The sequence below is a fragment of the Sphaeramia orbicularis genome, chromosome 13, assembly GCF_902148855.1.
Source record: "Sphaeramia orbicularis chromosome 13, fSphaOr1.1, whole genome shotgun sequence".
Lineage (NCBI taxonomy): Eukaryota > Metazoa > Chordata > Actinopteri > Kurtiformes > Apogonidae > Sphaeramia > Sphaeramia orbicularis.
In genome coordinates, this window is record NC_043969.1 from 5,548,652 (window position 1) to 5,574,862 (window position 26,211).

At 39.4% G+C, this 26,211-nt stretch overlaps 1 protein-coding gene across 1 annotated transcript in view; it reads right to left on the reverse strand.

Annotated features, from left to right (window-relative positions):
• gkup (glucuronokinase with putative uridyl pyrophosphorylase) overlaps nucleotides 1-26,211 on the reverse strand; it is a gene marked incomplete at its 5' end in the record, with an annotated part of 82,176 nt that overhangs the window by 39,525 nt on the left and 16,440 nt on the right. Inside the window, 3 exon segments of the mRNA XM_030152780.1 lie at nucleotides 10,543-10,620; nucleotides 10,715-10,871; nucleotides 10,972-11,060. Coding sequence (XP_030008640.1) covers nucleotides 10,543-10,620; nucleotides 10,715-10,871; nucleotides 10,972-11,060 — 324 coding nt within the window.

Consider the following 26,211-nt stretch of genomic DNA (forward strand, 5'->3'; position numbering starts at 1 on the left):
CCTTGACTGGGGATGTTGTTGGACGGTGGAAGGAATACTTCGAGGATCTCCTCAATCCCACTGCCATGTCTTCCATGGAGGAAGCAGAGGCTGAGATCTCAGAGGTAGACTTGTCCATCACCCAAGCTGAAGTCACTGAGGTGGTTGGCAAGCTCCTTGGTGGCAGGGCACCGGGGATGGATGAGATTCGCCCTGAGTACCTTAAGTCTCTGGATGCGCAGGGACTGTCTTGGTTGACTCTGTCTCTGTAACATCACGTGGCAGTCTGGGACAGTACCTCTGGATTGGCAGACCGGGGCAGTGGTCCCCCTTTTTAAGAAGGGGGACTGGAGGATGTGCGCCAACCTCAGGGGGATCACACTCCTCAGCCTCCCAGGGAAAGTCTATTCCAGGATACTGGAGAGGAGGATCCAACCGATAGTTGAACCTCAGATCCAGGAGGTACAATGTGGTTTTTGTCCCGGTTGCAGAACACTGGACCAGCTCTACACTCTCCACCGGGTGCTTGAGGGTTCATGGGAGTTCGCTCAACTGGTCCACATGTGTTTTGTGGATTTGGAGAAGGCGTTCGACCATGTCCCTCGGGGTATCCTGTGGGGGGTGGTTTGGGAGTATGGAGTCCGGGGCCTTCTTCTAAGGGCAGTCCGGTCCTTGTATGACCGAAGCAGGAGCCTGGTTCACATTGCCAGCAGTAAGTCAGACCCGTTCCAGGTGCATGTTGGACTCCGGCAGGGTTGTCCTTTCTCACCGGTTCTGTTCATAATTTTTATGGACAGAATTTGTAGGCACAGCAAGCAGCCGGAGGGGGTCCGGTTTGGTGACCACAGGATTTCATCTCTGCTTTTCGCGGATGATGTTGGCCTCATCGAACCTGGACCTTCAGCGTGCTCTGGGGTGGTTTGTAGCCGAGTGTGAAGCGAGTGGAATGAGGATCAGCATCTCCAAATCCGAGGCCATGGTTCTCGTCCAGAAAAAGGTGGTTTGCCCTCTCCAGGTCAGTGGAGAGTCCTTGCCCCAAGTGGAGGAGTTCAAGTATCTGGGGGTCTTGTTCACGAGTGAGGGAAGGATGGAGCGAGAGATTGACAGACGGATTGGTGCAGCGTCTGCAGTGATGCAGTTGTTGTACCGGTCTGTCGTGATGAAGAAGGAGCTGAGCCGAGAGACGAAGCTCTCGATTTACCAGTCAATCTACGTTCCTACCCTCACCTATGGTCATGAGCTTTGGGTCATGACAGAGAGGACAAGATCCCGGATACAAGAGATCGAAATGAGCTTCCTCCATCGGGTGGCTGGGCGCACCCTTAGGGATAGGGTGAGGAGCTCAGTCGCCGGGAAGGAGCTTGGAGTAAAGCCGCTGCTCCTCCACATCGAGAGGGGCCAGCTGAGGTGGCTCGGGCATCTGTTTCGGATGCCTCCCTGGGGAGGCGTTCCAGGCATGTCCCGCTGGGAGGAGACCTCGGGGAAGACCTAGGACACGCTGGAGAGACTATGTCTCTCGGCTGGCCTGGGAACGCCTCGGGGTCCCCCCGGAAGAGCTGGAGGAGGTGTCTGGGGAGAGGGAAGTCTGGGCATCCCTGCTTAGACTGTTACCCCTGTGACCCGGCCCCGGATAAAGCAGAGGATAATGGATGGATGGATGGATGGATCATTGAGCAATTTTGCCTGCCACCTGATGCAAAGGTTGTATTCAAAGATGCAACAGGGACAGATGTTAATGCCAAAATATTCAGCAACCTGGAGTGGTTTAGGCCTCTGTATGGAGTAGACGTGTTTCTGGGAGCTCTGGCTCAACTTCACCATTTCCTCACCCTAAAGGTCACTGTTATATTCTCTTTTCTAATGGCTGGTATTAGATTACAGGAGTTGTGCTGCTTTAACTGTTACGCCAGCAACTTGCCTGTTTTTTCCCCTTCCTCATAAAAAGATGTCCCCAACCTAAATAAAGCATATTCTGCTTTTTTATTATATATTTCCTGAAGTTCAAATTTAAGTTTGCAAATGTTTTGATATAGCTGGTTTGAGAAATTGTCTGCCAGTTCCCTTTCATGTGTCCTAATTTTAGTTTCCAACAATTCCTTTATCTTACTCATATCCTCCCTTTTTTTTTTTTTTAGATGCAAATACTATCATTTCCCCTTTAGATGCTTCCAATTCTGTTGATTTCCTGTCGGTGCTGCCTATATTCATTTAAAAAAAAAATAACAGCAATTCTTCTCTTAATAATAAGTTAAAAGCCTCATTAGATAATAGTGACACATTCAGTCTTCATCTACCTCTTCTCTCAGTGTCATTGTTTATATCGATACCTAGCTCTACAGCTGCATGGTCAGATAGGGCTATTGCATTAATTTTACAATATGCAACTTGCTAGGTAATATTTATAAAACTTGCTTGGTAATATTTGTCAGTTTACTTTCTTATTGTTTGGAGACCCTAACAACCAGATTGGTATTTAAGTAAGCAGCATGATATAGATACATACAACTGCACGCACTAATGATTCACTCTACAATAACAGTCTCCTGTTTCCCTTTGTAAAATGAATGTGAAAGTGAACTGGCCCTGATGTGGTGCATTCTGTTGATAAAGCCCCCCTTACTAGTGATGCATGGATTAGCGGGTTACCCGTGAACCCCGGGTATTGGGTTGGGGCAGGGGACATATGTCTCCCATACTATTATATGACGGATCTCAATCTGTAAACTGGGGGGGTCCATCTGAGGGGTTGCTAACGCACCCCTCTCAGCTTTCTTGTTCGAAATGCCCCACAAGTTGTTTCAGTTCTGTTCCATTTTTCCACAACCTCTCTTTGTGAGGTGAGTTTTTCAAGCATGACTGATATAAAGATGAAAAAAGAGAGACTCAGAGCTGTTGAGGAAGATTCATGTGTCTTTCTTCAATTCCTGCAAGAATATCAGCTTTCAAACAGGCCCAGGTGTCACACTGAGTACCTGCATGATGACCTGATGAAAAAACTGATTACAAGTGATTCTCTCTCTCTCTCAAATAAATATATATATATACATAGTGTGTGTGAGTGAGAGAGAGAGAATCCGTTTTAATCAGTTTTTTCATCAAGTCATCATGCAGGTACTCAGTGTGTATATTTAATTTATTTATTTATAACAGAACAAGAACGGATGGCAGGACGGGAGGCAGAACCAGGCAAGAGCATGAGGTCCCGCCTTAATGCTTTAATTATCTATTAAAACTGATGAAGCCAATCAGCTAACTAAACTACAGGAGTGGAGGAGTACAAGATTGGATGACCACCCACTTTCTGCTGACTCAGACAAAACTGAAGTCATTGTGCTTGTCCCAAAAACTGTTAGGGATGCAGTGTCTAGCAAAGTAGTCACCAAAGTAGAGCCCAAAACCGCCGTACGGAATCTACGTGTTATTTTCAATCAGTATTTATCATTTAACTCAAAACAGATTTCTAAAACTGTATTTTTTTTATCTGCGTAATATTGCTAAAATAAGGCATATTTTAACAAGGAATGATGCAGAAAAAAATACTCCATGCTTTTATTACATCCAGACTAGATCATTGCAATGAAACATTTTGATTTAGATAGTTGAATTCTTAAGTTTAATCACATATTAGTCAGTATTAGTATTAGTTAGTATTAGTTAGGATTCCTTTGTGTCACTAGATTTTCTTTGTTTCACTGGTCAGTCATAAATTTCTTAGGATAGGTCACATCTTGGTCACATACTAAACTGACAGACTTATAATCATAGGACTAATACACAAGCCCACAGACAATCGTAAATAACTAGAGATTAAGAGGTAAACACTAAATAGGGGGTTTTGCATTGAGTTGAGGAATTACATCTGCTTGACTTCAGACTATGTTCTGCCCTCACTATGCGTGTGGCCACTCTTGCAGAGCTAAGCAGACAGTTAACACTAGCACGTGAAAAAGAAGCAGGAAGAGACTGATTTCCGTTTGAAGGTGAAGTCTTGTTTTGTTGCTTTTTTTTTTCCTTCCCTTCTTTTACTAATGGATTTTTCTTGTAGAACTGAAATGACATGAATACACACAAATAAATTAAAATGTGCGCTGAATTATTTTTCCACTGTAAACACTTAACTTTTATCCATTCTTTTAAAATGCATGAATTAACAACCGTAGATGTATTAAACCATCATACATGAAAATAAATCGCTACATATTTCCAAAATAACAAAACAAAGGAACAAGCATGTTCAGTATATAAACCATATGAAATGCTTAGCTAATGAAATTAACTTAAATAGGCCATAAGGTGCATAACAAATACAACAATCTACCACAGAATGTACACAGTAAAAAACATTTTTATGAACTGCATTAACATTGCATATAATCCAATTGGCATGAAACAATAATACTCCAATGGTAATAATATGCACAAGTTTCTCCCGGAGTGCATAAATAATTTGATAGTAAAAGAAACACAACAGCTACCTAACAGCATTTGCATTAGCTCCGAACCAAGTACATACAAGCTAGCATTTACACAAACAGACCCGGCTCAAAATTAGCAGTGAACAGAACGCTTTTACCACAACGTGAAAGCTTATTTGCCGTCTGTAAAAGGTGCCAGCAACCATGCTTCTCAGTTAATGACAAAATAATCATAAAACTAATATTTACAGACCAGTGGCGGCTGCTCATCTTTCAGACAGGGGAAGCTCATTGTTGGCTTACATCAAAAAAAAAAAACAAAAAAAGTCAAGCTATTTAAACATACATTCGGCCCTCCGTTCCTTTTTAAGAAAATGGTCAGTGACCTTATCGTACCAAGTAGGCGTCTTTTCCAGGTACTGGACCAGTGTCCTCTTAATGGCCAGCAGAGCTAGGCTGCTTAGATTGCCTTGGCCCATTGTTTTGCAAGTGTAAGACTTCAGCCTTTTTAAACAAGATATGCTCCTTTCACTCCGACCTAGCCAACAGTATAATTGATTTAACTGTCTACAAAACGATATCAAACTCGAACAAGAAATGATTAAATTATGTAACTGAAACAAGAAAACGTTGAAATTATCTTAAATTGAAACAAGGAAGTACAATGAGTGTGTTTTATTTACAGTGCAAGAAATGAACGAGTAATTTCAGAGTGGTTTCTCTCCTGATTTCACAGCAGAATGCGCGGCGGTATTAAACTGAACTGTGTCTGTGAAGGAGTAGATCTCAAACAAGCTGTCAGTCAAATAGGATTCAGCCTTTCGACTGATCCTCCAATCAGCACGTGGGATTCTGGTGTCCAGCCCGGCCGAGCTCCACCCACAGCTCCATTCACCCCCAGAGACGGCGTCTGGGGGCAGGACAACATTGCGGCATTTATCCAATTACCGTCCAGTTTTGAGGCAATGAAAAAAAACTGTTCCACTCAGTCCCATTGAAGCCCATAGACGCCAGGCGTCTATGGGCAAATGCACTGAGCAGAGATTGAATGAGAAAACAGCGCAACGGGAATGTATGATAAGTGAACAACATCGCATCCGTTGATTTGTGATAAAGCTGATTCTGAACGAACTCATCTTTGAGATGAACGTGTTCTAACATATTTGTAGTCAATAAAATGTCAACACAACCATACATATTTAACCATTTAATTTTCGTAATTTTAGGGGAAGCCGGGCTTCCCTTGCAGTCTATGAGAAATCGCCACCGTTACAGACGTATATCCGCCCAGATTTATCAACCGGAATGAATGCTGCACATAACTTCAATGGCGTGGCCAGACAGAACGTTAACAGTACATAAAGAGCGCCCAGAGATGGCGCTATTCACCAACTTTAAGAGCAGAACAGAGTAAGATGACATCAGTCCATTTTCTGTGACCCAGCCCACCTATAGCACAAGGAGTTCAGCCCATAGTTTGAAGATCAGTTTACAAGGATTATAAAAGTGATGTGGATTGGAATGTCGGAATCCATTTCCCCACTTGGGGTGTGGATCCTCAGCTGAGTGATATTTTGTTTGTGATCAGATCAAGTCAACAATAAAATTACAAAAATGACACCAAAAAGGATCCAGACTTATTCTTGGAGCTGCCAACAAAAGAACACATTAACAAATTTGGTGACCCTGACATGACTGGCTGACGCTGAGACTGCATTCTATTGAGAATAGTGAGACAAAGTGAGTCCCGCTATGGAATGCATTTGGAGGAATCAGAGAAGAACCAATACAGACAATTCCAAAGGGCCCTAAAAATAAGGTAAGCAGAAAACCTTTTGATTCTAAATTCAGAATTTCTGCAAATTGACTACTCTAAATTGAATTGTCTGAACCTGGTAATTCTATGATGCAAAATTTATAATGAAAGACTAATAATCATACATTTATAAAAAAAAATATTGAGTGGTCTCGTTGGATTGAAATGATCACAAGTAAGGTATAAGCATGTGCATGTTATTCATTTCTTTTATTACTCTGCAAGTGGCGTTGAGTCGGTTGCTCCGTTGCATATTAATAACATTGAGCCTGCTCTGCTAATATTTAGTATTGAGCCGTTATTTTATATTAATGGGTTGCTCCATCGCATATTAAATGACGTTGAGCCTGCTCTGCTAATATTTAGTATTGAGCTGTTATTTTATATTAATGGGTTGCTCCATCACATATTAAATGACGTTGAGCCTGCTCTGCTAATATTTAGTATTGAGCTGTTATTTTATATTAATGGGTTGCTCCGTTGCATATTAAATGACGTTAAGCCTGCTCTGCTAATATTTAGTATTGAGCCATTATTTTATATTAATGGGTTGCTCCATTGCATATTAAATGACGTTTGAGCCTGCTCTGCTAATATTTAGTATTGAGCTGTTATTTTATATTAATGAGTTGCTCCGTTGCATATTAAATGATGTTAAGCCTGCTCTGCTAATATTTAGTATTGAGCCATTATTTTATATTAATGGGTTGCTCTGTCGCATATTTAATGACGTTTAGCCGTTGCTCCGTTGCATATTAATGACGCTGAGCCTGCTCTGCTAAAATTTAGTATTGAGCCGTTATAGGGATAGATTTGTTGTTTTTTGTGTTTTTCTGTGAAGACATGTCCATGTCTCTGTGTCTCTGCGTGTCTGTGTTCTGTGTTTGTGTCTGTCTGTTGTCTGAAACTCTTTGTATGTTTTATGGTGTTTGTCGAGATAAAGAGAAAAGCTGCAGTGGTAGACTGCAGAAATAAATATAGATTCTAGTTCCTTTACTTTAGTAAAGTTGCACAGAAAAATAAATAAATAAATAAAAAAGGTAAAAGTTAAAATGTTTATTCAAGGGTGATTAATTTGAGTGGATTTCCTATCTGATAAGATAAAATAAAGAAAAATGTTATAGTATAATTCATGCTGTGAAAGTATAAAGGCACTAATGGGCCTAATTTATTACATTAATATAATTCATTAATACCAAACTGTCTTAAGATTTGTTTTATCATGATGTTGACACTTGAGTAGAAGTGAATAATTGCTATTTGATTATAATACTATAATAACCAAGTTAATGTAATGATTTATAAATGTGAAGTGTCAAATTCAGAGGCTTCTATTAGGGGTTATAGTATAAGTAGTAGATATAGGTTTGATTAAAGGCACAGAGCCGATTAATAATACGACTAAATGCACCATGGGTTTGTAGTTTTGCAGGTGAATAGCAATTAAGGCCTATTGCTATTTCTCCTACATATTTTGACTGATTGACTGACTGAACTGACTGACTAATAGACTGGTAAAAACTATAGACCCATGTGTTTCTGGTCTAAATCAATAAGAAAATAAAATAAAAGTTGCTACATGCATAAGAATGGAGGAGATGATCATGAAAGTAAAAAAAAAAAGGTTGCACGTTGGATAAGTAAGAAAGCAAATGGTCAGGGATTAATTATTAGAAAATTATTTTAATAAAAAGTAAATAAACTTTGAATAAGAAACTAAATGGATAAATAACTCCCACAATTAGTATTTAGGACACATTTTCTTTGTATTTTTCATGCTGAAGAGAAGTAAGTATGCAGGACATTTACAATCATTTTAGTTTAAATTGCAGAGTAAATGAACAGGTATGAGCTGTCTGACAACTGAATTTTTCTTTGGGGATTAATAATGTAATTCTTATACTTAAATAAACCCTCCAATTATTTCTTTCATTGTTGAGATGTGGAATTCAAGAGAAAATGTATAATGGTTGTAATAGGGATGACAGATATAAAAGGGGGATAACAAAAAAAGACATTTCATACAGTTATTGATAAGATAGAATCATGTCCAAGGGGGAAATTCAAATATTTTAATTTAGATAGTTGAATTCTTAAGTTCAATCACGTTAGTCAGTATTAGTATTAGTTAGTATTAGTTAGGTCACTTTGTGTCACTAGATTTTCTTTGTTTCACTAGTCAGTCGTAAATTTCTTAGGATAGGTCACATCTTGGTCACGTACTAAACTGACAGATTTATGATAATAGGAATAATACACATGCCCACAGACAATTGTAAACAACTAGAGATTCAGCGGTAAACACTAAGTAGGGGGATTTGCATTGAGTTGAGGAATTACATCTGCTTGACTTTAGAGTTAGATGACACCAGTCCATTTTCTGTGACCCAGCCCACCTATAACACAAGGGGTTCAGCCCATAGTTTGAAGATCAGTTTACAAGGATTATGAAAATGATATGGACTGGAATGTCGGGATCCATTTTCCCACTTGGGGTGTAGATCCTCAACTGAGTTATATTTTGTTTGTGATCAGATCAAGTCAACAATAAAATTATAAAAATGAGACCAAAAAGGATCCGAACTTATTCTTGGGGCTGCCAACAAAAGAACACATTAACAGCAATTCCCTCTTCTCAGGCTGTCCCAAAAAGTCTTTAAAGACCCTTCAATTTATCCAGAATGCTGCTACTCATGTACTGACTAGAACCGGATCAGATCAGAGACCATATTTCTCCTGTGTTGGCTTCTCTGCACTGGCTCCCTGTAAAACGTAGGATAGAATTTAAAATACTCCTCACTTACAAAGCCCTTCATGGCCAGGCACCTACTTATCTGAAAGAGCTTTTAGTTCCATACAATCCGTCTAGGGCACTACCCAAGAGTCAGGGTCTGCTCAAGGTTTCTGGCTGTTAAAAGTAAGTTTTTCCTTGCCACTGCCACCAAGTGTTGGCTCCTGGAGGATTCTGTTTGGTTTCTGTAAATGGGCTTGAGGGTCTGTTTTCGACCAGCTCTATACGTAAAGTGCCATGAGATAACTTTTGTTATGATTTGGCACTATATAAATACAATTTGATTGATACATTTATGTTTGCATTCTTTGTCTGTCAGTGTATTTCAAAGCATAACTTTGATCCTCTTCTATTGGACCTATATTATACTTATAAGTTGTAAGGCCTTACCTTACAACTTAAAAACCTTTTGCTACTCTTTTTATAGTGGTTACAAATATCTAATAAACTGAGATAAATATATGTTAAAATGTATTAAATTCATATATTAAGGTATTTGACTTATAGAGATTATATATGCAATGTACTACACAAATAATTATTCAGAATAAACAATTGAAACTTGTAATTATCCTCCCTTGTCCATCTGCTATCATAATGGCTGTGTCCCTCCATTACCGAAACACTTAGGAAAACTCTTGCTATTTTATGCCCATATATATTGAAAAAATACAAACTGTTTACTGTTTTGCAAAAAAGACAACCTACAGGATAAACAGTAAAGATGTTACAGTTTTATGAAAATTGGAACCACACTTTTATGGCAGACTTTATAAAGTGGTCAAAAGGTGTTTAGTATTTTTAAGAAACAAAATTAGGTCAAAACATTTTTTTTCAATCACAAGTCTGAAAGTGCTCATTATTCCCTGCAAAATGAGGTATTGTTCATCTTTCTACCATAAATAGTTGTGAAAGGGCAAACAAAAATGTAGTAAGGCTATAGTAAGGCTGATAATGAGTACACAGGTTGACAGCCGTACTACAACTGTGAGATTTGAGAAATCAATACAAAAAAATTAATCAATGGATAAATAAGGGAAGAAAAGAAAGGGAAAATTAGTACTGTATCATAGATTGTCACATCAGTTTAAAAAGTTAATAACAGAAATGAAACAAGCCATTATGTATCTGTTGCAGCTTTAAGAGGGTAAAACCTTCAATTTGATGGAATTCTACTCACAATACAGTACAATAGAGAAGAGTGAAGACTGCTGGGAGTCCAGGATGCACATGTTGCAATGTCTCCACTTTCTCTTGGTTCTAGTTTAGTTTTATCTCCCTATTTTGAGGACTGTGTTGAAAAAATTTACCAATTCATTTTTATTGGACATGTTTTCAAGGGATGACTACATTTTGTGTTACTAAATTCACCAGAATCTCTACAGAGTTCTTATTAATGCCAAATAGGCCAGTTTGTTTATTCAAAATGGTGATTAATTTCCTGAAAAGTGTTCTCAGATTGTGTAAAAAACATACAACACTGCTAATATGTAGGTAATAACATGCAGAGGGCAAAAAAAAGATGAGTTAAAGGAACAGACCACTTGTCCGATGAGCTGGAAGCCAGTGGGAAGCTTCATCCCAAACACGTCCAGCCGCTTCTCATTGATGAGCCACTCCTGTAAAAGAGGGAGATGCACAGTTATTCAGGTGTATGTACAAGAATCTTGACCAACAGACTGAATAAACGATGCTGTCATGTCTCTAACAAACCCAGAATTGCCCAAATGTCCTGTCTGAGGCCTGAGGCTGTAAACTGAGGAAGTCGACCAGGTAGGACAGTGTGTCTCTCTGGATGCAGTAAAACACAACACTGGCCAGCCGCGACACCGTCACATCTTCCTGTGGCTTCTCCAAAAAGCGCCTTATTCTGAGACGTAAAACTACAACATATTAAAATCCATCGGCAGCATAGTGCCAGGTGTAAAACATGTATGTGTGAACAAATAGGAAATGATCCTCTTTCTCACTTATGGGTCTCAGGACAGACCTCCACGATGCCTCGGGAGCAGCTTTTCTCACTTTCTTCCAGCTCGTAGTATATGATCAGCTCTCCAGGCTGCAGCACAAACACATGCTATCAGTACAAGTTAATAAAGCTCTGAAAGTTTTAATTTTTACTTAGTCTTTCAGTTTTAGTGATTTTTACATATGCATAATGTGGTTTGCTTATATTACTGAGGACCTGACTAGTTTTAGTTTAGTTTTTATATAGCTTTCATTTTTCAGGTATTAAGGCGAGTTTCCAAAACATTTTTTAAAGTCAAAGTATGTAACATTTCTGGCTTGTGTTCACAGATTAGAGCAGTAGAATCACATCCGGGACACATTTGACATAATCTAACCAATGATTAATAAGTATAATATATATATGTGTCAAAAAAAAAAAAAAAAAAAAAAAAAAAATATATATATATATATATATATATATATATATATAAAAGACATCGGTTAATAAAAAAAATATTTACTGATAGCGGCCAATATCTGTATTGGCACATAAGATGGCAAAAGCAATTTCGCTATTGTGTTATATTAAAGGTATTTGAATAAATTAGTATGTTTGAATCTGTGATAAAGTGAGAAGATGGCCACTATTTTTCTACTTATATAATGATTAATAATGATAATATAATGATTTCTTTGTTAAGAGGGGATAAATAACAAAAGCAAAATAAAGAACAAAGCAACATCAGTATCAGCAATGACTATTGGCTACAATGATAGTACATAATAAAAGTAAATATCAGCATATAATATTAAAAGTGGGGTGTGAGATGTTTTCCTGGAGCATTTTTTACTATATTGCTTAAAATCCCCTTCACACCCCGATTACAACTAATTAATTAAATGCTCTAACACAAAAATGAAAAAAAAATTAGTCACCTGTGGAACAGACAGGACTGAAAAAACACCATCCAATCATTTTGAGCACCCACTCGAAATGACTGAATAGTGATATGTCTATCAAACTCAACTGCCATTTGGTCGCCCCCCCGTGCGTACCCCTCTTCGAGCATCTCAGAGGATTGAAGCGCTTGTACAGGAAGCAAAACCAGAGCCTGAGCTTGGCTATATTAGTTATATTCGGATGGAAAGTTCACCGGTAAACTGTTTTGTCACTGACATAAATCCCTAGGAAATGTAACATTATATTAGGTATGAACTGGGGGTGTTGGAGGAGACTGAATGAGGTAAGCATGGATCAATGCGCCGGAGCCTCAGCCAGGGTCGGAGCTGGAGCTGGGGCTGAAGCCAGCGTCGGAGCCTGAGCCGGGGCCATAGCCAACGTCGGAGCCCAAGGGGGGTCCGTAAGGGGCCAGAGCCGTGGAAAGAGCCGTAGCCTCAGCCAGGGTCGGAGCCGGAGCTGGGGCCGTAGACAGAGTCGGATCCTCAGCCAGGGTCAGAGCGGGAGTTGGGGCTGGGGCTCAGTCAAACACTTAGTAAACGTTTCTGCGTTAGCCGCACAGCTAGCTCTTTGACGTCAGTAATATGTTTTATTTGGAGCATTGTTTCAGTCACAAACTAAGGGCTTCGTAAGGTGAGACTGAAATGATAACCATTTCAGTATGGTGTTTAATGTTCATCCCGGGGCCTGGATACTAAACTGCCCTTTGGGAACAAGACAATTATAAGAGTAGAATACTGTGAATGCAGAGGGCTGAAGTAGCTTGCGCTGAACTGCTAATGCAGAATGATGATGTTGAATGATTTAAGTAATTTCTGAAAATGCTTGAATACTTTTGGAAAAGCTAGTGCAAATGCATATTATTGGGACACGTCTTAGAGCACCAGTCTGTGAATAACACTCTGGAGCTCCAGAGTAAAAGAGAAACATAGAAGCAGGAGTCGGACGTCCAAAGTTAGGTTTCATTTTTCGTTTTCACCTCAGTTACTAAACTATGGTACAAACGGACTTTATTAAGTTTGGTTATCTCATTTGAAACGTTACTTTGCACCCTGCAAGCTGCTGTCTTGAAAAAAGAAATACAGAGTTGTAAATTCATTAGCTTCAAAACAAATGCATGCCATGGCCAGAATTATGCCCTTACGACAGTAGTTGCTAGTGCTCATGGAATGTGGAGTCTTTGTCCCTTAAAAACACTACCGATTTGGGCCGAAGGTGTCTAAAGAATTAAAGAATCAAAATTGTATTACAAAATAGTAGCCTTAACAAAAAACAAAAAAAAAGTGAACATATGCTCAAATTGTTTGATAGTTTATTTTTTGTTAATACTTTATAACTGTTGTTTGGGTATTTTTTGTATCACATTTGTTGTATCGTTATACTTACCTCCATATTGTTTGAAGCAATATTTGGAATGTATATGTGTTGCTTCCCTTTATTTGTTGCAACTATTAATTTTCAATAAAGAAGAAAAAATAAAAAGAAAGCGATAATACCTGTACTACCAAATATCACCATAATCTTTAAATTTAGAATTACATTTTTAAAAAACTGCTTAATTAAAATAAAATACATTGAAATTAAATACGCAATATTAATTTTCCAAAGCCACAGGGAGCTGCAGCAGAGGGATGAAAGAGCCACACGCAGCTCAGGAGCCGCCCACAATAAACATAACGTGCTGCACACTTTTAATACCCCTCCGCCAAATATAGTGCAAGATTCTGTTGAAAGTTACTGCCCTATAATTTTGATTAGATTGTCTTTGTGCAAAACTTATTACATAAATATTTATATTTGTAAGGACACAAACATTACAACTGCACAGGGCTGTTTCAAGTAAACGTATCACCCCAAGGGGTCATGTCTCCATTTGACACCATTTGACCTTGAAAAACTAGGTCAAGGTGACCTATTTTCAATAAGCTTCTGCTCCACAAAGATGCCTCCACAGTATAAATTCAATGCAGATATCTCAATGCATTCTTCAGATAATGTGATTACATCATTGAAAGGACATGTCACCATTTGACCTTGAAAAAGCAGGTTAAGATGACCTTTTTTCAATGGGCTTCTGCTCCATGCTAAGATGCATCTACAGTGTAAATTTGGTGCAGATACACCAATGCATTCTTCAGATAATATGATTACGTTAGTGAAAGGACATGTTGCCATTTGACCTTGAAAAAGTAGGTCAAGGTGACCTGTTTTCAATAGGCTTCTGCTCCATGCAAAGATACATCCACAGTATAAATTTGGTGCAGATATCTCACTACATTCTTCAGATAATGCGATTACATTGTTGAACAGATAGACAGACGGACAGATGGACAGACGGACAACAAAACGATTACAATAGGTTTCCTGTCTGTCATTGGAGATACATAAATAAATAAATAAATAAGAATACAATGTTACAAACATATTATACAAAATATGTGTATGTATGAAAATTTTGAGTAGCTCTCCGGCAATTTCATGATGTAAAAGTAGCTCACAGAAGATAAAAAAGGTTGGAGACCCCTGTGCTGAACAGTATGTGTGGCTATTTGCGACAATTTACTCAATTTTGTGACACTTTGCATCGTTTTACAGTACTGCTACTGGTAAGGGAAAGCCAGAGAGACTGGTTACAATATGAAAATATGGCACATTCAATGGAGAAGAGATGCAAAGTTGACTGTGAAAATAGAAAATGGAACAAAATTTGATTTGTCTTGGTCAGAGAGCAAAGCTAATTAATTAATTAATTGCTTTAAATGTTATGTTTACATTTCTTACTTCCACTAAAAGCCAGCAGTTACTGTCATTGTGATGGTATGTTATGTTAAAATGTAACATAACAGGTTAACAGTTGGCTGCCCTTTGTCACTGGTTCTGTTCATAACTTCTATGGACATTTGCTGGGCACAGCCCGGTGGTGGAGAGGGTCGTGTTCGGTAGCGGGAGGATCTCGTCTCTGCTTTTTGCGAATGATGTGGTTCTCTTAGCTTCATCGAGCAGCGACCTCCAGCTGGGGCAGTTCGCAGCCCAGTGTGAAGCGGCTGGGATGAACATCAGCACCTCCAAGTCTGAGGCCATGGTCCTCAGCCAGAAAAGGGTGGAGTGCCCACTCCAGATCAGGGGGGGTGTTCTACCTTAGGTGGAGGAGTTTAAGTATTTCAGGATCTTGTTCATGAGTGAGGGTAGGATGACAGGATGACATGGAGATTGACAGGTGGATCGGGGTGGCGTCTGAAGTGATGGGAATGCTAAACCAGTCCATCGTGGTAAAGAGGGAGCTAAGCTGAAAGGCGAAGCTCTCACCTTACCGGCTGATCTAAGCTCTGATCCCAACCTATGATCATGAGCTCTGGTAATAGCCGAAGGAATAATGTCATGGGTACAAGCGGCGAAAATGAGTCTCCTCTGCAGTGTGGCCAGGCTCAGCCTTAGAGATAGGGTGAGGAGCTTGGACATCTGGGAGGGACTCAGAGGAGAGCTGCTGCTTCTCCACATCAAGAGGAACCAGTTGAGGTGCTTCGGGCGTCTAGTGAGGATGCCTCCTGAACGCCTCCCTGGGGAGGTGTTTAGGGTGTGTCCAACCGGGAGGAGACCTCAGGGCCAACCCAGGACACACTGGAGGGATTATATCTCTTGGCTGGCCTGGGAACAACTCTGGATTCTCCTGAAAAAGCTGGTGGAAGTAGCTGGGGAGAGGGCTGTTTGTGCTGCTCTGCTGGGACTGCTGCCCCCCTGACCTGGACACAGACAAGCGGAAGACAATGAGTACAAGTACGATGGTTAACAGTTAAATAAAAATGTTAAAAATGTGATGGCGATATGTGTCAATTGTACATCCAATATTAGAGTAATACTACATCAAAATAAAAGGCAAAAATACAAGGCAAATTCAATGATTTGTGATAATATTAATTTATACAGATTTTTTTTTCTTAATATTAATATGTGTTTATACTTACACTATTGGCGAGCTCATCACAATGGCAGACCACAGTCTTGAGGAAGTCCAAGTTTGCCTACATCCACTGCTCAGACTAGGGTGGCACAATTTTGGCCAAAAATAAAGTCCAGATTTTCTCCTCTAAAAACGCTATTTTCGATTTCAATTTTGGGTAAAACTGCAAAAGACAACAGAAGTCAGCATGTTGTTTGTGATTCCAGAGCAGCTTATTACTCATCACTGTCTTCAATAATAGAGGAAAATAAGAACAATCACTGGGTTTTTTTCAGTACTATAGCCAGACTGACAAAGAGAAACAGTGCAAATGAGCCTAGTATTCCTGCAACCCTCCATAGCAATGATTTTATGAACTTCAATAATAAGATTTTGCTCATCAGAGATAAAATTAATGGTCTCCTGTCCTCCACAAATTCTAGTCCACCTTTAAATCCTTCAGACCCAGAAACTACAGTTGACTATTGAAACATTGGGTTTTATAGATTGCTTTTCTCCCATAGAGATCAGTCAGCTAATTTTGATAGTCTCATCTAAATCGTCTACCAGTCTCTCAGACCCAGTTCCAACAAAGCTCATCAAAGATGATTTACCTTTAATTAGCAACCACTTCCTTAATATGATTAACTTGTCATTATCAACAGGCTACGTGCCATGGTCCTGTAAAATAGCTGTAATTAAACCTCTTCTTAAAAGCCCTGCCTTGACCCTGCAGTTTTAGCAGACTATAGACCCATATCAAATCTTCAGATTCAAGTTTATTTGTCATTTCAGCATATAAAAAATACACAGGAACGAAACATTGTACTCAGGTCCCCGACTGTCAGCAGCATTTAGTAAATAGTATAAATTACTAATAAAATACTGATATAAAATAGCAATAACAATAACAGTAACCCCCCCCCCTAAAAATTACCTATACATAACTAAAAAGTTTTATTTCTAAAGTGCACAGCAGTAAAGTGCCAATTTAAAGTGCATTCTGGGCTCAAGTTCAGCAAGAGTTCATTATTCTAACTGCCTCTGGATAAAAGCTGTTTTGGAATCTGGTGGTCTGTGCTTGTATATGCGGCAGTCTCCTGCCTGATGGGAGAAAGGTAAAAAGTCCATGTGCAGGGTGGGTGGTATCACCCATGATGTTTTGGGCTTTTTTCCTGCACCTGCTGGTGTAGAAGTCTTTGACGTAGGGAAGACAGCAGTCACAGACGCGTTCCGCCACTCCCACCACCCGCTGCAGTGTTTTTTCCTCCGCCGCTGTCCAGCTGTTGAACCACACAGTCATGTTGGAGGTGAGGATGATCTCCACTGCGCATCTATAAGTAGTAGTCAGGATGGAGGGGCTCAAGCCTGCTTTCTTGAGTCACCTAAGAAAATATAGGCGTTGGTGGGCTTTTTTCAGCAGACTGCTAGTGTTGTTTGTCCAACTACGATTATTTGAGATGTGTACTCCCAGGTATTTAAAGCAGGAGACCATTTCAACTTGATCCCTGTTGATGTGAAGAGGGGTAGGGGCACAGGTTTTCCTTTGAAAATCCACAATCATCTCCTTTGTCTTCTTCACATTGATGCACAGATTGTTAATTTTGCAGCAAGCCTCCAGTTGGCTCACTTCCTTCCTGTAAGTGGACTCATCGCTGTTGGTGATGAGTCCGACCACTGCAGTGTCATCTGCAAATTTCACTATGTGGTTTGATGTATAGTGAGCAATAATATGTAAGGTTCTGTGAATATTATCTTGGGTTTGCCTCTGTTTAATAAAACCTGTCTGATCCAAACTAATAATCTGAGGGAGAATACTTTGAAGTCTTTCAGAAATTATTATGTATTATTGTGTAAATATTTTATAGTCTTGACTAAGCACACTGATGGGGCGGTAGTTTCCACAATCAAGTCTATCTCTTCCCTCTTTGGCTATTAAAGAACTTAATGTTTCATTCCAGGATGGCAGAATAATTCTGGTTTTTAAAATATAATTGAACGTGGATTTCAAAACTGGTGTGACTAATTCATTCATCTACTTATACCACTCTGAAGAGAAACCATCCGGTCCTGATGCTTTGTTTGGTTTCAAATTTTTAAAAGCTTTCTGATGTCAAGTTCTGTTATTTCCAAGGTCAGACATGAATTTTGGTATTCACTTATTTTAGGTAACTTTATTGTATCCAAAAAAGTGATCATGTGATCACCTTGGGTTGTGATATAATTGTCTGTAAAATGCTAAAATGGCTTGTTGAATATTTTCCAATTCACAAACAACAGTTATTGTTTGAGGGTCTTTTATTTTGTTAATCGTATTTTCTAATTATTGCTTTTAAATTCATAAGCCAGTAATTTATTTGATTTACCCCCTGCTTCATAATATCACTGCCTTAGAAATGTCAGTTTTTTTCTTTATTTCACTTGAAAGTAAATCGTTGATTTCATTCTTTTTTACCCTCGGCCACACTGGCCACAGGGTATTGTCATTAGTTGGTTGTCCGTCCGTCCGTCCATCCCAAAAACTTTGGCATGCACTGGTAAGTCAGGCCACTAGGGGCAGGCCCCACACAGTTGGCCAGAGTCAGTCGTATACACTCCACGGGACCGCAATCAATGCGGACCCAAATCGGATGTGATAGTGCACAGCATGGTTAAGAAAAAAAGAGGGATGAATGAATATGCTTCTGTAAACCATCATTTGAAATCACTTGGAAAAACGAACACTGCTGTCTCAACTTCCTGTCCAGCTACACAACGGCTTGACAGTGGAGACGTGATAGATCAGAGGAATGAGTGAGTGAAATGGAACTGAACAAGAGTAACTTTGACCAATATTTTGCTCAAGCCTGTGACAATGACCCTAATGTTAATGTGAATGTTAATAATGGAATGTCTGCCTAGGGCACCATCTGCTGGGGGGAGGAGCCAAACTACAGCCAAAAAAATACAATAAAATTAAAAAATATATAAATGGATAAATAAAAATATCTGTATAATAAACTTGAAACACACCCTTTACACTTCCTTGACATGTTTTCTCTTAAATAAATCATAATCAAGCCTCAATATGACTAATCTTTATTGCACTTATCTCACTGTGTGGATTCAGTCATTCACATTTATTTCTTATTCTCTATTAAAAGGCATGACACCATCTCAGATGATCTCTTAAACATGCTAAGTATCTAAACAGTTTGAGTTATTTCTCATTGTATATTTAGTTCTCTTAGACTTATTTCTCTTATACTTATGGTTCATTTACATTATTTCTTTACCACTGTATGTACCGTTTTAGATAAATCTTGGATTCCTTTATACATCTATTGCACAAACCAATTCCAGCATTAATTCACAGTCCCAAACATTTTGCATATTGCAAATTAACATATCAGTGACAGTCAATATTTTGAAGATTTTTATTAGTCAGGCTGAGGGTTTTCAAGTGTTTTCAAGTCTTTTTGATGTGAAATGGTAGGCAGCAGTTTGGGCGGAAATCCCTTCTTTTATCCTATAAGAGCCAATGTAAACTGATTTTTTTTTCTCCTGGTGAATTGAGCGTTTTAACACTGCCATAACATTTCTCACAGTACAGGGAAAAAAAATACATCTGTGTGTTCCCCAAGTCTGTCGGCCGTTCACGATCATTTTAGTTTTCACCTATCATTTACGGTTTTCCCATAATTGGCAGTTGTCCGGGAGCTGTTCCAGGGCCTCTCAGAGGAAGAAATCAGCCTCTTTGTGTCTGTGTCTAAGTGCTGCAGTGCTTGTCACCATGGTAATGGCAGCTCTGGTCTGTGTCAGGCCCAGGTGTCAGGTTACAGCTGATTAAGGCTCCACAGAGACACAAGTCTGTTTTCCACTGGACATCTGCGCAAAACTTTACTGATATTTACTAAATGTCAAAAAAACAGAAGTGCGTAATGCCAGTTTTTCCATTAAATCACAAATATGATGATTTGTTTATTTATTATCATGAGATGACATGAGAAGTCATTCTATAAACATGGCGATTAACATAAATATGGTGTTGATTTACAGATATATTCATTATTATTATATATTACCCCTCGATCTTGCACTAAATTAAAAAATGATAAGGTGTCCTGGTGTGTCCATACATACCGCAACATGTTTCTTCTTCTTCACTTGTTGTAACATATGTAAACATCCATTTTTTTTATTCACCTGACTCTAGTTGCAAAAAAAGGTCTTTCCTTTGCAGTTCTGCATGATATACCATTTGCACTACACCTGAAAAACCACCTATTGCCAGCGCAAAAAACTTTTCATAAAAAAATGAGACTTTTGGCGAAATTGGCGTTTTTCCATTAGGTAAATTTTGATGCGCAATTTGAGGGTCAATGGAAAAGCGACTACTGACATACAACTGACAGGAAAACCACCATGTAGGCAATTCACATTCAACACACACACATATAGTACACAGACAGGTTAAACCGCTCCCAAAAAAAAAAAAAAAAAAAAAAAACCTGAAAAAATACAGTTAAAATAAAGATGAATACATTGAAATAGTAGATAATGAATACAATAAAAATGAAAGCTGCAAGCAGCATTGGGCGGGACTTCACACCATGCATTCCGCCTCCTGTGACCATCGACACCTCTCCGTCCCGATACCAGCTCCCACCCTTTTGTGTGCATCCTCCTTACATCCCTACCGAACACCAGCAGCCCTTTGCTGAAACCACCATCACCTTTTAACGAGGCTTTTATTTTGAAAAACCCTACTGTGTGTGTGAGTGTGTGAGAAAGAGATAGAAAGAGATAGAGAGAGACAATCGGTTTGAATATTGAATTGAAATTGTATGAATATTTATAATCAGTAATAATTGAGCATAAAACTCATGATTTACCACATTTAAGGCTTTTATTTTGAAAAACCTTATTGTGTCTGCGTGTGTGTCTAAAGAGAGAGAATAATTTTTAATGAATAGAAATTGTTGAGCGTTTGGTCATACAAAATGAAAAGAAGTTACTTAATACTCATTATTTTTAATAAGGCTTTTATTTTGAAAAAAAACATACTGTTTGTACTCTTTCCTCTGTGTGCAAATTGTCACACACCCAGTCACTAGCCGATTATTAGGCCTTTTAACAGAGAATTTGTTAAAGTTGAAATTGAAAGTAAAAGTACTCTTCAAACAAATTGTGATTATTCCATAACCATAGGTCCCATCTCAATAATTCTTTTGCTTGTATCTTCTGCAGACTTGTGTGAATGTAATGATGTATAACATGTGTGAAAAACGTCTGAGATGAAAAAGCAGTTATCGAGGGAACATGGAGTCACTTTGAAAGGCAAATTGCCAACTTCCTGTTGGAGTTAGCTCATGGGTGTCAGCGTGCGACTTGTCGGGTTCCGTGAGACCAACATTTTGGCGTTTTTTTTCACGTCTGTATGACATTCCTGCTGGCTGCTAGGGCTGTTTTTGTGTGTTTTTGAATACATAGGTGGCACTACACAGCCCATTTTGGCACCGAAGGTGTTAATTTTGATATTGTTTGAAAGTGTTCACCAGACATGACATGCATGACAAATTTGGTGAGTTTTTGAGCATGTTGAGGAGATCAAATTGCAGTTTAAAGTGTTAAAAGTTTAAAAATAAAACAAATTGCGATAAATCCGTAACCGTAATTCCTATCTCAAAAATTTTTGCACGTGAGAGTTGTGGTGAGTCCTGTGAACGTATAGATATATAATATGTGGGCAAAAAGTCTGAAGTGAAAAATGAGTTTACACACGTTACTCTTTAATATAAAACAAAAATGATTTTAAAAGTCCTTCGTGCATATTTATTTTCATTGGATGAGCTTGGAAAATAAAAGAATGAATACTAAGTACTCATAAAATAAATTATTCTCACTGTGGCCAGAATTTATACAAACAGAAGGCAGTCTACTCTTGTTCAAACTCAGACCGAAAAGTGGCACAGATAGAACAACCGCACAAACAACTGACACTGGGCCAAACGGACAAATAAAAAAACTAAATTATATTTTTCATATTTCACAAACCAAAAAAGTCTCATTCAAATTCAAATGGCAAAGAGAACAACAAATCTTTCTTTTTCATCTAAAACCCTGAAATTTAGACTCAAATGTCAGTAGAACTATATACATATAGACCATCATGATGAAATTATTATAATAATTCATATAATTTAGTGACAGAGATCATTTGCCACTTGGTTTTTGTTCCTTCTTTGGGCAACGGTTGAGAGACTGTGTGTGTGTTTGTGTGTGTGTGTGTGTGTGTGTGTGTGTGTTTTACTGGCGCAGCGTATATTTTTTGGTTTTACTGGTGTTGTGTTGCCGAATGCATGTGTTTTATTGGTGCTGCTTCAGTTAGTGCGTGCGTACATAATGTGATGCGAGTGGCCGCTGAACCGGGCCAGCTGCTCTGCAGGAGCCCAGAGACGATGCTCAGGCCAAGAGCACGTCAACAAGCCACAGATACAATGAAACTCCGATAGAAAGAATCGCGGTATTAAACAAAAACCCTGACAGGTGCAGCAGTGACCTCGATAGGTGCAGGAGAGACTAAGGAGGGACATTTAACTCCCCGCAGCCAGGAAATGGACTGTGAGCTGTTAGAGGAGTGAATGAAGCACTCAGGAAATGCAAAACAATAATGACAACCAATCACTGATGGAATAGGGCGGGCTGTAGGCTGCCCATCCAGTCACAAATAAGAGCCAATAGTAGTGTAATCTGTTATGATTTTCTGTTTGATAAACGTTTTCCCTTAACTTTTGATTGGTTGGGCAAGATGGACATTTGGGTGGGTTTAGCCCACCCCTACCCATGCCTACCGCCGGCCTCGGAAGAGACCATTAGAGACCCATACTACGACAAAATGACAAGCAAACCAGAGAGCAAATGTGGCAGAGACAAGCTAAGCTCAAGTGAGACCGAAGACTGTTCACTCTCCAAAGACATACAAAACATACAAGCAACACTCTGTGGGATAAACAACCAACTCCAAAAGCTTGACATGGTATACAAGCTTTCTGATAATGTTGCGAGTCTGAAACAGTCATTAGACTTCTACATATCTATGGTGGATGTCCTCAAACAAGAATTTGTGTCGCTAAGAGAAGAAGTTAATGACTTCAGAAAGCTGACCGCAGAACTCAGGCACCAAAACATCAAATCATCAGAAGATGTCCTTGATATCCTATGTCGGAGTACGCAGGATAACATAATAATTCACGGTCTACCAGAAGAGAACAAAGAAACTTACCAAGTCACAGAGCAGCTGGTGAAAAAGTTTATGACAAAAGTTAAAAATGGAGCAACCTGTGGTACATAGCATCCAGTTCGTCAGAGCGCACCATCTCGGGAAATCCCAAGGACCAAAGGACAGACCAAGATCTATCGTGGCAAAGCTTGCAGTGCCCAAGGACAAGCCCACTATCATGGCAAAAGGTTGCGAGTTGAGGGGATCCACTCCTGTCACTGATCAGTTTCCTCCAGAGACCATGAAAAGAAGAAGACTGCTCTATCCAGTCATGGCAGAAGCAAAGAAAAACAAGACAGTTTGTCTATCTGTGGATAAACTCTTCACTGATGGTATTTTATATTGGAACTCACAAACAACTTATTGGTTAACTGGAGGGCACAACAGTGAAATATAAATCCGTGAGCTGTTTTTGTGCTGTCAACCAATGTAAAGGCACCTATTGATGACAACACGCAAGAAACGTTTACTTGACCTGGAGTAATACGCTGGAGCTATGTATGGTTAGTTTGATACTAGAGCCCAACTGATAAGGGATTTTTGGGGCCAATGCTGATACCGATATTGGGGGCTAAAAAAAAGCCGATATGCAATATATCGGCCGATATCCAATAATGGCCAATAACCAATATATTGGCTGATATATGAAATAACAACACTGATCTACACAGGACATAATAATCTTATATTAGATAATTGTGGACAGGTGGATTAACAGTTGCACAGATCTTTGTTCATCTCACAAAGATAATTAACACAACTTTCAAATGCAAACTATGCAATCACAAAAATAATTAGAACAAAAAAATATGACTTACCGCAAAATTATGTTTTCCCTCACAAATTTTGATGTGTCTGCCTCATGGCACTACAACTTCCCATGTGGACTAAGGACTATAATGAGCATGTGCAGAGTGAATTAGGTGAGTCCTAAATTGTTCCTGATAGGAGAAATTGCAAGAGTTACAACAGACCCGTGTTACAACTGTCCCTGGTCTGCCCCACACTAGTAATACCCAGGCGTGCCTGCAGAATGAAACTGCGAGGTAGAAAGGAAGTGCACAGACATGGGTGGTGAATAGTTCATAAGACCCGGGGGGGGGCTGATTTTTGGAGGGGGGTCGGAGCGAGGGGTGGGGGGGTTCACAGTCCCTCCATGACTGCAGTAGCGGTTGGTGATTTTCGCCGGGGGGGGGGGATTAGCAGTCCATCCTTGTCAGAGTGCGCGAGCGGGCAGGGGATGTAGCTCCATGATTATGTGATTGTGTGTGGGGGGGGTGATAGCCTCATTGTCCAAGCAGGACTGAAAGTGAAACTAACTCGCTTTACCATTCCTCTAACTCTCCAGGCAGCACACACACAGGAGCAGAGACCAACAGAATCTCCACACAGCAAAAACAGTTAATACATCGGCTACATATTGGCCGATGTTGATTAATCGGTGATAAGCTATAATCAGCCCGATAAATCGGCTGGCCGATTAATCAGTCAGGCTCTATTTGATACCACTATAAATCTGTCCAAATATGATGTTTGGGGGGACCATGGCCTTTAGTTTTTTTGGATTACTTAGAAACACAAATTTCAATTTCTGTTTCATTAGTTTAAGCTACTTATTTTACTATTAGCTATTTTCCCTAATCTCTGTCTCTCTCTCTCCTTTGTTTTCTGTACCTCCCTTTCTTTTTTATCTTCTCTTCCTTTTTTGTTTGTTTTTTGAAGTTCTTTTGCCTCTTTTAGTAATTACTCCTGCTTCTGTATGACTCAATTTTGGGTGGGGGGTGGTGGGTGTGGGAGGAAAGTACTGTTGAGCTGGTGCAATATGAATGTGTTATGTGTGCATATGTGGTGATTGGGGTCCATGTGCACAATATGTGGGCCAGCCGTGGCTCAGGTGGTGGAGCGGGTCGTCCAATAACCAAGGGGTTGGCGGTTCGAATCCCACTCTATCCTAGTCAGTCCGTTGTGTCCTTGGGCAAGACACTTCACCCTCCTTGCCTCCAGTGCCACTCGTGAATGTATGTATGTATGAATGTTCGTGCGAAATGGCAGCCACGCCTCTGTCAGTCTGCCCTAGGGCAGCTGTGGTTACAGATGTAGTTTACCACCACCAGAGGGGGAGTGTGAGAGCAAATGAATAATGGGTCAATAATGTAAAGTGCTTTGAGTGTCCAAAAAAGCGCTATAGAAATCTAATCCATTATGTCTTATCCACTAGATTTGATGATTATATTGTTTGCTAAATCATGACAAAACCGATTAATGATAAGGTAACATTACTATCCTGGAATGTAAAGGGCTTGTGATAAGGTGTTTTCCCATTTGAACTCATTAAAAGGTGATTTTCTTTTCCTACAAGGGACTCCTACTAGCTATTTTGTTTCGCAACACAATTCCTTTCTCTTTGAAAAGTAAGATCATCGACCCTGATGGCAGATTTATTTTGATAGCCGGTTATATAAATAAATATCAAATTGCCGTACTAAAACATTTACGCTCCGAACTCTGATGATCCCACCTTTTTCAGGCAAATCTTTGACTTATTACTAGATGATGACATATTTAATATTGTTATTGGTGGTTTAGAATTGGTGTAGAATCGATGGTTTATCATGTTCTAATTGTGGTAAATGGGTTTCCTGAAGGAGAGCCAATTCCACTTTCTCCTTTTTTAACTTTGTAATAATTTTGCTCCTTTTAGCAGGATTTCCCAGACCGTTCACATTATAAGTCACAACTTTAATTGGCTTGATACCCTGCATAGTTTGTCCAATATGTAAACAACCTCCTACAATAGCATTAACAGTACACCCCTGAAAACACCCCCTGAAAATAAGACTAAACACACGCATCAGAACAGATGCAAAACAAAAGTCAAATGAACTGACTCCCATAGGGAAGGCTCTTTTGTTGGCCTTGGGCAGGGGGAGGGCTTTTCTTTCTAAATGTGGAGGAGTGCCTTCTTCAGCCTGTACGTAAGTCCATGGGGTCCTTCTGATGTACAGTTGACCCAACTACAATTTAAATCCTATGCCCATATTATTATTATTTTTATTATTATTTAACACTATATTTCGCCCATGAACTTAAACTAAGAGATCGTC